Source organism: Cinclus cinclus, chromosome 25 (genome assembly GCF_963662255.1).
Source record: "Cinclus cinclus chromosome 25, bCinCin1.1, whole genome shotgun sequence".
NCBI lineage: Eukaryota > Metazoa > Chordata > Aves > Passeriformes > Cinclidae > Cinclus > Cinclus cinclus.
Genome location: NC_085070.1, coordinates 4,295,121 through 4,309,884, shown reverse-complemented (window position 1 = coordinate 4,309,884; position 14,764 = coordinate 4,295,121). Strand labels below are relative to the sequence as shown.

The 14,764-nt window shown below is 46.3% G+C and overlaps 1 protein-coding gene across 1 annotated transcript in view; it reads left to right on the top strand.

The window, feature by feature from the left end:
- UBASH3B (ubiquitin associated and SH3 domain containing B) overlaps positions 1–13,414 on the top strand; it is a 63,007-nt gene extending 49,593 nt beyond the window's left edge. The window contains exons 8-14 of the mRNA XM_062508717.1: positions 500–620; positions 1,909–2,031; positions 4,061–4,153; positions 4,472–4,616; positions 7,517–7,623; positions 8,530–8,639; positions 9,430–13,414. Of these exons, the coding sequence (XP_062364701.1) occupies positions 500–620; positions 1,909–2,031; positions 4,061–4,153; positions 4,472–4,616; positions 7,517–7,623; positions 8,530–8,639; positions 9,430–9,567 (837 nt within the window). The 3' untranslated portion in view covers positions 9,568–13,414. The remainder of the gene's footprint in view (positions 1–499; positions 621–1,908; positions 2,032–4,060; positions 4,154–4,471; positions 4,617–7,516; positions 7,624–8,529; positions 8,640–9,429) is intronic.
- The last annotated feature ends 1,350 nt before the right edge of the window (positions 13,415–14,764 follow it).

The following is a 14,764-nucleotide window of genomic DNA, read 5'->3' as shown; positions in this document are numbered from 1 at the left end:
GATTTGTGATGTTTGCACAAGGGCAAAGCAGGAGGAGCCTGGTGCTGGTTCATGGGGGGTTGATGTCTTCAGAGGCTCCTTGGAGCTGAGGCTGGACAGAGTTAAAGGAATGAATCAGGGATTTGTTAAAATCCTTCAAAGGATTCACCTTGGGCAGTGCAAGAGCCTGGCAGTGGCTACACCCAAGATGGACCCTGGGCCAGGAGTTCTCACACTTTTATCAGTTTGGGTCCATTCCCACCTTGGGGTTCAGTGTCCCATCCCAGCTCCAGGTTCTGCAGTCCCACCCTCCCAGATTCTCCCCTCAGTTCTCTGCTCTTTGCACTTTTTGGGGCTGGAGCTGCAGCGGTGTCCTTGGTTCTGGGGCTGGACAAGGATTGTTTTGTGTGACTGAGCTGAGGAGAACTCGGAACACTTTGTATGGAGTTCAGAGTCACTAATGCAGTGCACAAAATGGAAAATACAAAAGCTCAAACTGAAGGCATCAATTCCCTTGCAGCCCCTGAGGACAAGCAGCCAGCCAGGACCACAGAAGCGCTGCCTGTTCGTCTGCAGGCACGGAGAGAGGATGGATGTGGTTTTTGGGAAGTACTGGCTGTCCCAGTGCTTCGATGCCAAAGGTGAGCCTGGAGGTGTTGCATATTGGTAAAAACTTATAAAAGATGGGATTTCTAAAGTTAGGCCTTGCTCTTTCAGCTGAATTAACAGCTAGCTTGTTAAGCTCCCATGAAAAACTATGAGAATGGGTTTGCATAACAATCTGTTCTGGTCGAAAGGCAGTTTGTATCTGTGAAAAAGAAGAAATCTATCCTGTGGGAATCCATACAGAAAAACATGTAAACCCCTGTGTAAAGAGAGAGTCTTAGCACGTACACACACAAGCACCTTCTAACCACTTCATTGAGTGGCAAGGAAATTAGTAACCAATTAGAATAAAACACAGTAATTTGGAAAACTGGATAAAAAATAGGGTGTAACATTAAAGTGGAGCCTTTGCTGCTGGAACCCTGAAGTGTTTTGCCCACTGTTATTCACTGTTATTGTTCTATGGGGGTACCCCAGGATTTGATGGAGGAAGGAGAAGTGGTCACTACCTGCTGGAAGGCTTTAACATAAAATGTTAAATAACAATAAAATAAATAATAAAATGATGCTTTTTGTGCAGCCAGCAGCAGGAAGTCATCCAGGGAGGAAATACTTCATTTGCCAATATTTGGGCAAATATTGCAAGAGTGATTATACTCTGCAGTTACATCACCAAAGAGAACAGGCAGTCATGGTGTTGGTAGTCAGTGTTCAGTGAAAAGATTTGCTGCTAGCAAGAAAATAATTTGTACTGCTGGCTCTCAGTCCTAAATGAAAATAGCATTGCTCAGAGTGGGTTTTGGGGTATAAATTGGTGTTTTCAACCCAATATTGTGCTCAGGTTTCAGACTACGGTGATCAAATTACAACTTTAGGCTCTATTGGCCCTAGAGCTGATCAGAAATCTGTCCTAAAAGTCTTTCTTCTATTCAAAACCACCAATACCTTGTGGTGAAAGGATGATTTCACAACTCCCTTCTTTCTAAACTATGGCTGAAGAGCTCTGACGTTCTGCCTCCTGTAAAAATGCAATGTTTGTTGTGGGATAGAAATGGCTTTCCCTTGGGGAAATCAGTCCTAAAAAATTCTTTTAGAACCTTAGCAACATTCTGTGCTGTTTTTGAGCTGGTGAGAGGCGTTTAATTTAATTTTGTACGATTCCTGATGGGTTTGCTTGGAGGAAAAAAAAAAAAAAACAAACCAAAAACCTGCTCAAGAGCCAGGACCTGCCAAGCACAGGTGAGGTGGTGGGAGAGGGGGAAATCAGGTGTGATGCTGCTTCTGTGCAAGGGAATAATTGCAGCTTGGCACCTCTCCCTGCAGGCAGGTACATGCGCAGTAACCTGAATATGCCTCACAATTTACCTCAGAGGAGTGGTGGATTCAGGGATTATGAAAAGGATGCTCCCATCACCGTGCTGGGCTGCACCCAGGCCAGGCTCGTGGGTAAGTGCTGCTCAGCAGGCAAAGCTTCCTGACAAGCTTCCTTGGGGAAGGAATTGTTCCCTGTGAATGTGGGGAAGGAATTGTTCCCTGTGAATGTGGGGAAGGAAGCCCTGGCACAGGTTGTCCGCCCGTGGAAGTGTCCAAGGCCAGGTTGGACAGGGTTTGGAGTAGCCTGGGGTAGTGGAAGGTGTCCCTGCCCACGGGGTTTTTGGGGTTTTCCAACCCAAATCATTCTGTGATTCCATGAAGACCTTGCCCAGGAAGCTTCGCTGTCTTCCTCCCGCACCCCCATCAGAGAAAGGAAAAGTGCAAGGCAGGAAAAAATGGATTGGTTGCCCTGAGCTAACGGGATTTAAATCTTTAAAGGAACTTTGTGAAATCCCTTCACCTTCTCCAGCAATTTCCCTCTTCCAAAGGAAACCTCATCTCCTTCAGCTGCTGCAGCTGAGGAGATGGCAAAACAGAAATGTAGGACATGGGGTGAAACCAGAGCCAGCAAAGGATGGGTGCACTGGGAAGGTTTTGTTATCACCCACACTGGGGAGAAATGCAGCAGTATGGCTGTCACTTCATGCAATTTTTTTTTTTTTTTTTTTGTGCAGCTTGCCACACCAATGTCCTTTTATCAGTCTGCCTGGCTTTGCATTGTCACAAACACAGCCCAAATCACTTCCAGTGTTCTCCCACCATCCTCATCCTCATCCCTGACCTCTGAGCCTGTTGGTTGGTGTGCAGACAGAAATTCCTGTGCCAGTGAAAGAGCCCATCTTGAGAGCTGTGATGAGGGGAGCCCAGCCCCTCAAACACACGAGCTCCAGCCCTGAGCGTTTCCTCCGACTCAGACTCTTCCGAGCACTCCTTGCTGGTCACATCCAAACTGGGACAGCTAAAATTACCCTTCCTTTTTTGAACACAAATAAATCACTGTGCAGCAGCAGCAGCAGGAGGATGCTCAGACACCAGGCCACATGGCAGCAGGGTTTGCAATCTGGACAGGACAGAAGGCAGGCTGTGAGTGGCACAGCCCACTTTGGGTGGCATTCAGGGGACAAGGACACACTTTGGGTGGCACTAAAAACATCCAAGGACACTTTGCTGTGGCATTCAGGGGACAAGGACACACTTTGCTAATGGCAGTAAAAGGCTCCAAGGACACACAGTTTGTGGCATTAAAGGGGTCCAAGCACACACTTTGTGTGGCATTCAAAGGTCCAAGGACACTTTGCTGGTGGCATTAAAAGAACTTGAAGACACACTTTGCTGGTGGCAGTAAAAGGGTACAAGGACACGCTTTGCTGGAGATATTTGAGGAGCCTGAGGACACACTTTTCTGGTGGCACTGAAAGGGTTTGAGGACACACTTTTCTGGTGGCATTAGAAGGTTCCAAGGACACACTTTGCTGTGGCATTCAAGGGTCCAAGGACAGGGCTGCAGGTGTGGTGGCACCGTGTGACCTTCACGTAATTCCTGGCATGACCACAGCCCATGAGCAGCTCCCTGTGAAAGAGGCCTGGCAGATGTCCCTCTCCTAAAGATGACCCCACTTCTCCCAAGACATTTCCAGCTCAGCCTGTCTTGGTGACAGCCACTGTCAGGGTGAATGTCCCCTCCTTGCTGCCACTCCCTTGTCCTGCTCTTCCAAGAGAGCACAAATGTGGCTGCTGCTCCCTGCAAGCCTGAGCAGATCCCTGCTCTCCTTTGGTTCCCTCAGGCACTGCTGGAATATTAAACCCCTGCTGCAGGAATATTAACAACCCTGACAGTGGAGTTGATTCTTATCTCGTTTGCAGTGATCTCCCACCTGTGTAATGAAATGGTGATTTATGCTAGCAGAGAATCCAGCCAATCGAATTAAGATGGGTTTGATTTGTGTTGAATCATTTGATTTACAGCTTACAAATTAAATGAAATTAAATCCAAGACCTTGACAATTTTTTTCTGGCTGCTTTTTGGCCAGACCCATGAGAAACAGCTCATTGCAATGCCATTTACCTGGATTTACTCACAAAGAACAAAACTTTCTTGCAGGTGAAGCCTTGCTAGAAACAAACACCATTGTAGACTACATCTACAGCTCCCCATCCCTGCGGTGTGTCCAGACAGCTCACAACATCCTGAAAGGTAAGAACCCACAAGGAGAGGCTGAATTCTCCTCATTTTCTCCATAAAACACTGACAAACAGATAAAAACCATGGATCTAAGTGAACAGTAATTATTATTTCCATAGGAATATATTTTATATTAGCACAATCCATAAGGAACCCTTTTCTAATTGCACCAGCTGCCAGCCAGAGCTTAACATTCCCTGCCCTACATTAAATAATTACATTAAATACTTAATTTCCCATAGAAAACAAAGAAATCAACAATCAAACTGAAGTATTAAAACTGCTCTCTTCCTTCCCATTGCTACCTGGTCTCCTCTCCCTCTTTTCCAGGTATGCAGCAGGAGAACAACCTGAAAATCCGGATAGAGCCAGGCTTGTTTGAGTGGACCAAGTGGGTGTCTGGGAGCACCCTGCCAGCCTGGATTCCCCCTGTGGATTTAGCTGCAGCTACTCTAAGCGTTGATACAACCTACAGGTAGCACAGAACGGGGCTCAGAGGGCCTGGCCTTGATTATTTGAAGATTTAGCACCAAACTCTGCTGAGTTTTGAATTTAGGCACTGACTGGAAGAGCTGCTGAGGGTCCCAAAATAAACTCGGAGCAGGGTCGAGGCTGCTGTGCTGAACATGACCTGAAAATTATATATTATATATATATATATATATATTTCTATTTGATTTTATATATAATAGCATTAAATTTGGCTTATTATAAACCAAACTTCCCACATCGCTGGCAATTCCTCCTGAGCATGGAGGTTTTCTTTCCAGCACTCCTTGTCCTGGGATCTTTCAGATTTCCTAGGAGCTCCCAAAGGATTTTTAACACTTTTCCTAAAACTTAGGAGCTTGGGCTCAGCTAACACACGCAGGGGTGCCACCTACAAGGGCTTGGTGACAAGTGTTTTGTGTCAGGGCTTCTGAGCTTTATGAAATACTGGTTTTTCCCATGTATTTTTAAATAGTCTGGTGGAATAAACAAAAAGTTAAAAAAAAAAGTAAGGAAAAGGTAAAGGGAAAAAAAACCTGATTTTTTTCAAAACTAATTATACCATAAACCACTTCCATCAGGAGCTACTTGTGCTGTGTCATTGCAGACTGCAGCTAAAATTCCAGCACTTCCAGGATAACGAAATAAAATTCCTCACACTGTATTTATCCCTGGGAGGGCATCACGTGGGTGACACTGAGCAGAGTGAGTCAGGAGAATCTCTGCCTCAAAAAATCCCTGTATTCTGGGAAAACCATGGGGAATATCCTCTGTGTGAGGGAAGAGCTGCTCTTATGTGGTCAGCTCAGGTGGGGCAGAGAGAGAGAGCTCTGCCCTCTCTCCCAAGGAGAATTCCTGTGGATCAGATCTCTGGGTGGAGGAGAAATCACATTTTTCCTTGCAGTGCAGCAGGAAAACGCAGCTGCTGCTGCCAGGCCCTGTGCACATGAAGGCCTGCAGCTGATACACCTGGCCAGGCAAATCCCAGAACGCCCTGCCTGGGAAGAGGATGGATCATGCAGGCATTTCCCAGCTTTGCAGAGGGCCAGAGCAGCAGTTCTAGCTCTGCCCCAGCCCCTGAGGGTGACAGGGATGGAGCAGATGCTGCTCCACGCCAGGTGACTCCGTCCTTGTCCCCCTGTCCCCTCCTCTGGGACAGGTTCTCCTGCTGGGACAGGTTCTATTGGGACAGGTTCTGCTGGGACAGGTTCGGCTGGGACAGGTTCTCCTGTTGGGACAGGTTTTCATGCTGGGACAGGTTCTGTTGGGACAGGTTCTATTGGGACAGGTTCTCCTGTTGGGACAGGTTCTGCTGGGACAGGTTCTGCTGGGACAGGTTCTGTTGGGACAGGTTCTATTGGGACAGGTTCTCCTGCTGGGACAGGTTCTATTGGGACAGGTTCTCCTGTTGGGACAGGTTCTGTTGGGACAGGTTCTATTGGGACAGGTTCTCCTGTTGGGACAGGTTCTGCTGGGACAGGTTCTATTGGGACAGGTTCTCCTGTTGGGACAGGTTCTGCTGGGACAGGTTCTGTTGGGACAGGTTCTATTGGGACAGGTTCTCCTGTTGGGACAGGTTCTCCTGTTGGGACAGGTTCTGCTGGGACAGGTTCTCCTGCTGGGACAGGTTCTGTTGGGACAGGTTCTGCTGGGACAGGTTCTGTTGGGACAGGTTCTGTTGGGACAGGTTCTGTTGGGACAGGTTCTCCTGCTGGGACAGGTTCTGTTGGGACAGGTTCTATTGGGACAGGTTCTCCTGTTGGGACAGGTTCTGTTGGGACAGGTTCTCCTGTTGGGACAGGTTTTCATGCTGGGACAGGTTCTGCTGGGACAGGTTCTGCTGGGACAGGTTCTGTTGGGACAGGTTCTGTTGGGACAGGTTCTCCTGCTGGGACAGGTTCTATTGGGACAGGTTCTCCTGTTGGGACAGGTTCTGCTGGGACAGGTTCTCCTGCTGGGACAGGTTCTATTGGGACAGGTTCTCCTGTTGGGACAGGTTCTGCTGGGACAGGTTCTGCTGGGACAGGTTCTGTTGGGACAGGTTCTCCTGCTGGGACAGGTTCTATTGGGACAGGTTCTCCTGTTGGGACAGGTTCTGCTGGGACAGGTTCTCCTGCTGGGACAGGTTCTGCTGGGACAGGTTCTCCTGCTGGGACAGGTTCTATTGGGACAGGTTCTGTTGGGACAGGTTCTCCTGCTGGGACAGGTTCTATTGGGACAGGTTCTGTTGGGACAGGTTCTCCTGCTGGGACAGGTTCTCTTCCTCTCCCTGACTTGATGTGGGTGGGAGAGCCCTGAAATCCTCTCCCAAAGGACACAGAGAATTATAAAATCATTCAACAGCTTGGGATGGAAGGGATCTTAAAGCTCATCCACCCCAGCCATGGACAGGGACACCTTCCCCTGTCCCAGGTGCTCCAAGCCCAGTGTCCAGCCTGCCCTTGGGCACTGCCAGGGATCCAGGGGCAGCCCCAGCTGCTCTGGGCACCCTGTGCCAGCCCTGCCCATCCTGCCAGGAGGGAATTTTCTCCATGAACCAGGCCCACAAAGCACAGAGGGACATCACCAGTGCAGAAGGAACACGAGCACACTCAGCGTGTCAGGGGCTGCCTCCATGGACTGGTCCCCAGCAGAGGAAGCTGTTCTCGTTTTCCCAAATATCTCCATGCAGGAATGGCCAACAAATCATTCTTGAAGTTCAAAGATCACCACAGTGGCCCCCAGTTCTGGGGACTGAGTTTAAGAACAGATACTTCCAGATGAATCACAATTTGCACTTAGAATATTTTGCTTTTACCATTTACTGGAAGTGTTTTTCTGCTCACAGACTTTGCACTTTGAATTCTTTATTTTTACCATTTACTGGATGTGATTTTCTCCTCACAGACCTCATATTCCTGTCAGCAAGTTAGTGGTTTCTGAGTCCTATGATACCTACATAAGCAGAAGCTACCAAGTCACAAAGGAAATCATCAGCGAATGTAAAGGCAAAGGTGAGTGCTGCAGAGGGGGTGGAAACCAAGCCAGGCAGGCTGGGATGTGAATTCCAGTATTCCTGATCAATCTCCCCCTCTTAGGGGATGAATTCCCACACCTGAATCTCTCTCCCAGAAGCATTGGAAAGTCCAGCACCAGAACTGTAATTTCAGATACACTCACAAGAGAGGTCCATAAAGTCAAATAGCAGAATTATTTTAGAGATTCCAACCCAATGGCAGCTGTTTCCCAAGGGAATAAATGAATTATTTGCTCTCTGCTGTGTGTTCCCAGCATTAAATGGGGCATTTTCCTTCCTCTCTCTGAGCTCCTTCTCCAAATTATATTCCCATAAAGACCTTAAAACATATCTCCAAAGACAATATTGAAAATTTTTTAAAAAATCACTGTTACTGTTCATCCACAACATTCTGAGAGTTCCCAGATTCTGGTATTTTCACTGATTTTATCCCACTGACCTGTCTCTGCATTCTAAGCTTTGATTTTAATGGCTTGCACACAAAATTCAAAAGCACAGTGGGGCACTGCTTGTAAAGGATCTCGGAAATGGAAATGCAAAGCTGCCACTGTGGAAAGCCAGCAAGTGAAATTAAAGTGTTTGTTGTAATAGGAATTAATTTTTGCGTAGGCAAAAAGCATCTGCTTCCCAACACAGCTGAAATCTCACTGGAATTCTTGTTTTCTCCAGCAAGCATTTTTAAACAAAGTAGGAGTGAGTTAACCATTACCCTGAAAATTGAGAAATGCCCTAAATGTGTTAACAAATCACATTCTCCCCTCAATTCCCACTCTGATGTGTTGTTAGATGATAAAGGATTTTAAATGGCTGCTTGATCTTGGACACCAGCCCCTAAATGTGGCTTTACCTCCTTCCTCAAGCCATGTTTCTCTTTTTATTTCAGGAAATAACATCCTGATAGTGGCTCATGCATCCTCCCTGGAGGCCTGCACGTGCCAGCTCCAGGGGCTGTCACCTCAGAACTCCAAGGATTTTGTACAGATGGTCCGAAAGGTAATTGCCAGCAAGGAGCAGAGCCCTGGCTCTGCAGAGAGAAAAGCAATTTGCAGTCTGCTGAAGCAGGCTGTGCTCTGAGTTTTACACATTTCGGGAGTCAGGAGGGTGAAGGAGAAGGGTTGGAGAGGTTGGGACAGGGTGTGGGGTCAGGTCCCCACCTGGGATGGGTTTGCAGGGATTTTTTTGTGCTTTGTGGGATCAGGTCCCCACCTGGGATGGGTTTGCAGGGATTCTTTTGTGGTTTTTTGGTGCCAGGGGTTTTCCCCCCTCAGCTCAGTGAGCAGAGCAATTCCCCTTCTCACCTAAAGGGATGTTAACCATCAAAAGGCTGGAAATCAGAATTTATTTTTTTTCTACTTCCTCTCCTTTCCTGCCCTCTGCCAGCCTTGCAGAGGCTCCCTGGGATATTCAGGGCTCATCTGGGACCCCCTGAGCTGCAGGAATATCCATATTTCCCCTAAAGCTCTGCTGGTTTGGGACCACACTGGGTTTGAGCCGATCCCTATTTAAACCTACATTCCATTTAAACCTACATTCCACTTAAACCTACATTCCACTTAAAACCACATTTTTAAACCCACATCCCAAGGGTATAATCTGTTTTCTCCCAGTGTTTTGCACAGGCAGTGCTGCACAGTCTGTCAATCACCTTCTGAAAATGGACTTTGGGAGGGGGAAAGAGAGAAGAAAGGGTGAAATCCTGGAACAGCAGAGCAGGGCTTCATCCCTTGGGATTGCCCAGCCCAGTCCTTGCTTTTTGCCTTAATTCCCATCTCTCTCCTCACAGATTCCCTACCTGGGGTTTTGCTCCTGTGAAGAACTGGGGGACACTGGTGTTTGGCAGCTCACAGACCCTCCCATCCTCCCTCTCACACATGGACCAACTGGAGGCTTTAACTGGAGAGAAACCCTCCTGCAGGAATAGGGAAGAGCCCAGCAAGGACAAGCCATGGCCTTTCCCAGCGTTGGACAATGTCTGTTCTTCCTTGTGTTTTATTGAGAGCAGGAAAAACCCTCATCATCTGTCCAGTGGGTCACTCAAAGCATATCTCACACAGCCACAGCCGTGCAAAAAATCTCATTTACAGCAAAAGGGGCTGATCTGAAAGGGGGGAAAAAACAGAAAAATACAGCTTGAGGCTCTTGCACAGCACGGGGTCAGCTCGGGGTGGGTTTCCCCACCTTGGAGGGAGCTCTGGTGACACCTTCACTGCCACCTGCAGCACGCTAGGAACAAGGAGCCCTGTGTCAGGCAGGATGCTGGGGTTGTTTTCTCACTGCTATTTTTTTGCCAAGTGTCTGCAGGCTTGTTCAGCACCTCGTGCTTGCTCCACTCCCGGCCCCCAAAACCCTCGGCACCTTCCATGAAATTCCAAGTGTGTCCCCCAGGCTGGAATTGAGTCCAGCATTCCCTCTGCAGGCTGCACAAGGTTATTCCTCTCCTCTGCCTGAGAGACAGAGATGGGAGTGCTCAAAATGTGCTGGATATTGTGCAGAGACACGTTGATGTTCAGGAAAATTCTGAATTTCCCATCAGTTGCAGTTGAAGTTGGAGCATCAAAAGGCAGTGCAACAAAAGGTGGGAGGAATTTCTTTGAAGTGGAGATAATGAAGCCTTTTCCAACCAAACCTGAGGGATTTAGGAGATCAGACTTGGGTTTTTAGTCCTTTACTTTGGTTATTGAAATCCACCTGTGCGCCCAGACACAGCCTGAAAGGTTTGTGCTGTTTAAATTCCCTTCAGAAGGTTTGGAAAAGGGGTTTTCCCTTTTATACTGGGGTTTTTGTGCTGCCCATTCACCCAGCAGTGCCTTTGTGTCCCTTTGGCAGTGCTGGTGAGATTGTGCAGCCAGCAGGCTGCTCCAGGAATGATGGCATGAAAAAGCTGCTGGAATTCACCTGGAATTCTGAGTGCTTTGCTTCTTTACCCTTCATTCCCAAATACCATCTATCATAAAGACAAAGCAGAAAAAAAAAAAAAAAGCAAACAAAAAAAACCACCCAAACCCCAGCACACTTCAATTCAGGAACATTTGATGCTTTTTATCCAGGGAGGGAAGGGTTAGGATCTGGGGGAAAGTGGAAGAGGAGGGTTTCCATCTTTAACCAAGATTTTTGGGATCACAAGGGGGATCCTCTTGATGCCAGGATGCTAAAAGCAGCTGCACCCCAAAATACCACCCCAGTGGGTATTTATAGCATAAAGTGGCATCAGAGCAGGGTTTTTAGGATCAGAATTACCCAAAATTATCAGCCTTGGGTGAAAAAGTTGCTGCAGGAACTTCAGCAGTACAGGCTTGCTGTCAGCAGGTATTAAAATTGGGTTTAAATGGGATGAAAGAGATTTAGGCACACAAGTCTTGGTTTGGGACACAAGGTTGAGTATTCCCAGAAACAGAATCATCCCAGAATGGTTTGGGTTGGAAAAGACCCTAAAGCTCCTCCAGTTCCAGGAGCAGGGACAGAGCAGCTTGGCCCTGGGCACTTCCAGGGATGGGGCAGCCACAGCTGCCCTGTAAAAACAAAATCCACAAAATGCAAAAGCAGAAAGCAGCAGCCAAGGCACAAGCAGCAGCTGGGGCATGGCAGGAGAGATTTCTGTGCCACCCTTGCCCAGCTCTGCCTCTGCTCAAAGTGCTGGGTGCCCCCCTTGGAAATGGGAGAGAGGCACAGACCTCAACACTGGCCAGATCTGATGCTTCTTAATCATAGAAAAAATCAAATTTTGGGTGCTGTTCTGGCGGATTTTCCCCTTGGGCAGGGCTGGTGTCACCTCCCCCCCCCTCCCCTAAGCTGCCACAACAACCAAGGAGTGACAAACTGCAATTCCCTCTTCCCAAATGAGGTGAAACAATTGGGGTGGAGCAAACCCCAAGGGCTGAGCTCGGTTTTGAGCTCTCCGAGGAGAGCACAGCTCATCCTGTCCATATTCAGTCAGCAGAGTACCCCAGATATCCCCCCAACCCATAGGAATATTTCCTTCTTTCTACCTTTAGGACTGTGTAACACACCTTAGGCCACTCATAAGTGCTTTATTATAGCAGGGATGGAACTGAAAAGTCAGGGAGAAAATTTAGGACAGGGCAGGGGAAAAAAAAAAACAAAACAACCTGCCCCCGTGTGGTTTTGTTGCTGTCAGTTAAATTAATTTTTAATTGTCATTTAATCTATTTTTGGCTGTGTGCAGGCATTCTGAAGAGCATTTCTGACTTGTTTTCCTCCATGCAAAAAAAAAAAAAAAAATTCAAAATTAAATATCTGACAATCACACACACACAAAAAATAAAAATTCGGTTGCTGAGGAGTGTGCATTCTCCAGATTTTTTTTCGTTTCATGCCAGCAAGGTGTAAATTGGGGCAAGAAATATTGTTATATTCTAATATTTATTGCCTGTAGGAAGAGTGGTGGCCGCTCAGATCCTGCTGGGGAATTAAAAGGAGTTTCCTTAGAAGCACGAAACAGAGAGGGAGCAAAAGCTGAATGCACAATCTGAGTGGTGTTAGCTGCTCTTTGATATAGTGATAGAGAAAAAAGTGTTCTGCTTGAGGAGGTAGATGTTAAAATACTCTTCTTTAAATATATATATATATATTTTTGGATGTTCGGGAAATATTTTGGCAATTGTAGTCTTGTCTCAAATTAGGTGTCAAGAATCACAGGGAGAAAAATGTTATTTTCTTCAGCATTTTGATTTTTCTTGGGGGGTTTTGTGTTAAGGGGTCTCGCGTTGAAAAGGCCTTTTTGGGGGGAAAAAAAAAAGAGAGAAAAAAAGTTGTTCCTTTGAAATTTATACGAGAGGCTAAGAAGGCAAAAGAATTGCTGCTTCACTTTCACCCCATTGCTGCTCATTAATGTGGATTTAATTAATTTAATTGTTTTGTCCCAGAGCATTCAACTTGATCTCTCCAAAATCTTTTCCTCCACTGTGAGCTGCATCACATCCCAAGTTTTATTCTAACAGCACTTCCCAGATTTTTCCTTCTCTCCACAATTAAGGAAAAAAGCTGCAAACCTGCCAAGAATAAATGTTTTATTTTCACAATTTTCTATGCATGGCTTGGGAAAAGACAAGAATTAAATTGGCATTATACTCAAATCAGCAGAGCTTTGTTTGTTTATGCAAAATGAGGATCCAGACCGTGATAATTTCAGTAAAAATTGGTATTTCCCTTTTCACTCCGACCGAGCAGTTTCAGACAGAAGTTGGCTGAGGCCAGGAGCTCCTGCTGTGATTAAATTCTAGTGAATTTAATGAGAGTGGTAATTTTTATCCCCAAATAATGGCTCTGGTTTGCGGTTTGGGTTCGTTTCTTTAAAAAGAGGCCCGGAGGAAATGATGTTGAAATCACAAATTGGAGTGATGGGGGAGCAGACGTGCTTGGGACGGGGATCAATGAACAAAATTAATGTCATTAACAGTGGTTGGGATCGGCTGCAAAGGCTCTAAATCGCTTCTTGCTGCTCCCCACTTCCTCAAATTCGTTCCCCAGGGAATCTTCATACCCACAACAGAAAATACTCAGCCACTTCCTTTATTCTTTCCCATTAAAATGTATTTTCTGAACTTTCTCTCCACGACATCTCTTCAGACTTGATGTTATCAACAGCTCTTTTTTTGTTTGTTTGTTTGTTTCATTTTCAACCTGTTGTAACATTCTGTTTATTATGGTTTTTGTTTTTTGTTTAGTGTGAGCAGATTGTATTTATTTGAGGGGAAAAAAAAAAAACTTTTTGCTGTTTAAAAAAAAAAAAAAAAACAACCAATAATTGTATTGCCAAAAATAGCTGTAATTACCTTTGACATCTGTATTTTTTTATTTTGGGGGTGGGGCAGGCAGGGGGGTGGGTGGTTGTTTTTAACCTCAGTTTCAAGTGCTAACAACTGTTAAAGCAACCACTGCGTTTTAATTTGCTTCTCACATTAAATGGAATTCTCAGAAGTCAGACAAAAATATCTCGTAGGTTGATTTAATAAAGATGCCAAGCACCCTTCCTATTTCAGATTTCCTCTGGAGTGTGGTGGTATTTTGAGCTGCATTTTTCTTTGCCTGAGGCTGAAATTCATTCACTTGACAGCAGATGGCACAAAATTCTCCCGACTCTGGTTTTCCATGCTCGGGGATGGGGCTTTCCCCTCTGGATTCAGTTTTTCCCCGGAGTTATTTCACTCTCAGGTTTGGATGTGTGAAACTAAAGGCACAACTTTCAACCCAGACTTACTTTTCCTTTCTTAATCTTGAATTTTTAATCCAGCGAGAGTTCTATCTTTCAACACAGCCGCTTTAAATTCATGACCTGCAGCTGTTTTCCAGTAAAATTGTTCAACGATGATGAACACAAAAGCCACAGCAAATATCCAGTGAGTGATGCACTTCCCTGCACCTAAAAGTTTCATGGAAGCAGGTCCTAATAAATCAGGAAAAAAACACACAATGGGTATAATTCATCATTTTGTCCACTTCGCTCCAGCACGCACAGGTTTTAAACCATAATTTTCTTACCGAATTCAGTTTATTTTGGCAGTTAATAGCTGTCCACACCAAATTTTGAGCAGTTGCAAAGGAGGGCCAGAAGAGGATCCGCCAGAAATTCTTTGCTGGAAATCACAAATCATAAAATGGGCTTGGATAAATGTGATGTCGGTGGTTCTCACACACCTGGGGGGGACACAGAGCTGCGATAATCAGAGCTGCGAGGGGACAGGGCAAAGCTGAATTGTGTCCCCTGGGAGCTGCAGGTGTCCCCATCCCTCCTCCCCAGCACCTCAGCAGGTTCTGCCCTCCCTGCAGAGCCCCAAATCACAGGCAGCGATTCCCTTTTCCCATCGCTGCTTTCCCCAGGCAGAGAAATCCCCGCAGGCAGAGCCAGCCAAAAACCTCCCGGGGCAACAGAAAACCTCGAGGGGCGAGGGGCGACAGCACAGTGGCACAAAAGAGAATGGCTTTTTTGGTTTTTTGTTCTTTTTTTTTTTTTTTTTTAATGGAGAGATTTAAGATGGGTTTTCAAGCAGCCTTTCCACATCCACCGAGTAAGTGCTGCTTTCCTGGGTGCCTCCTGACTTTGGGGAATGAAATCCTGTGGCATCACAGCAGCGGGGTGACCCTAAACCCAAATTTCACCA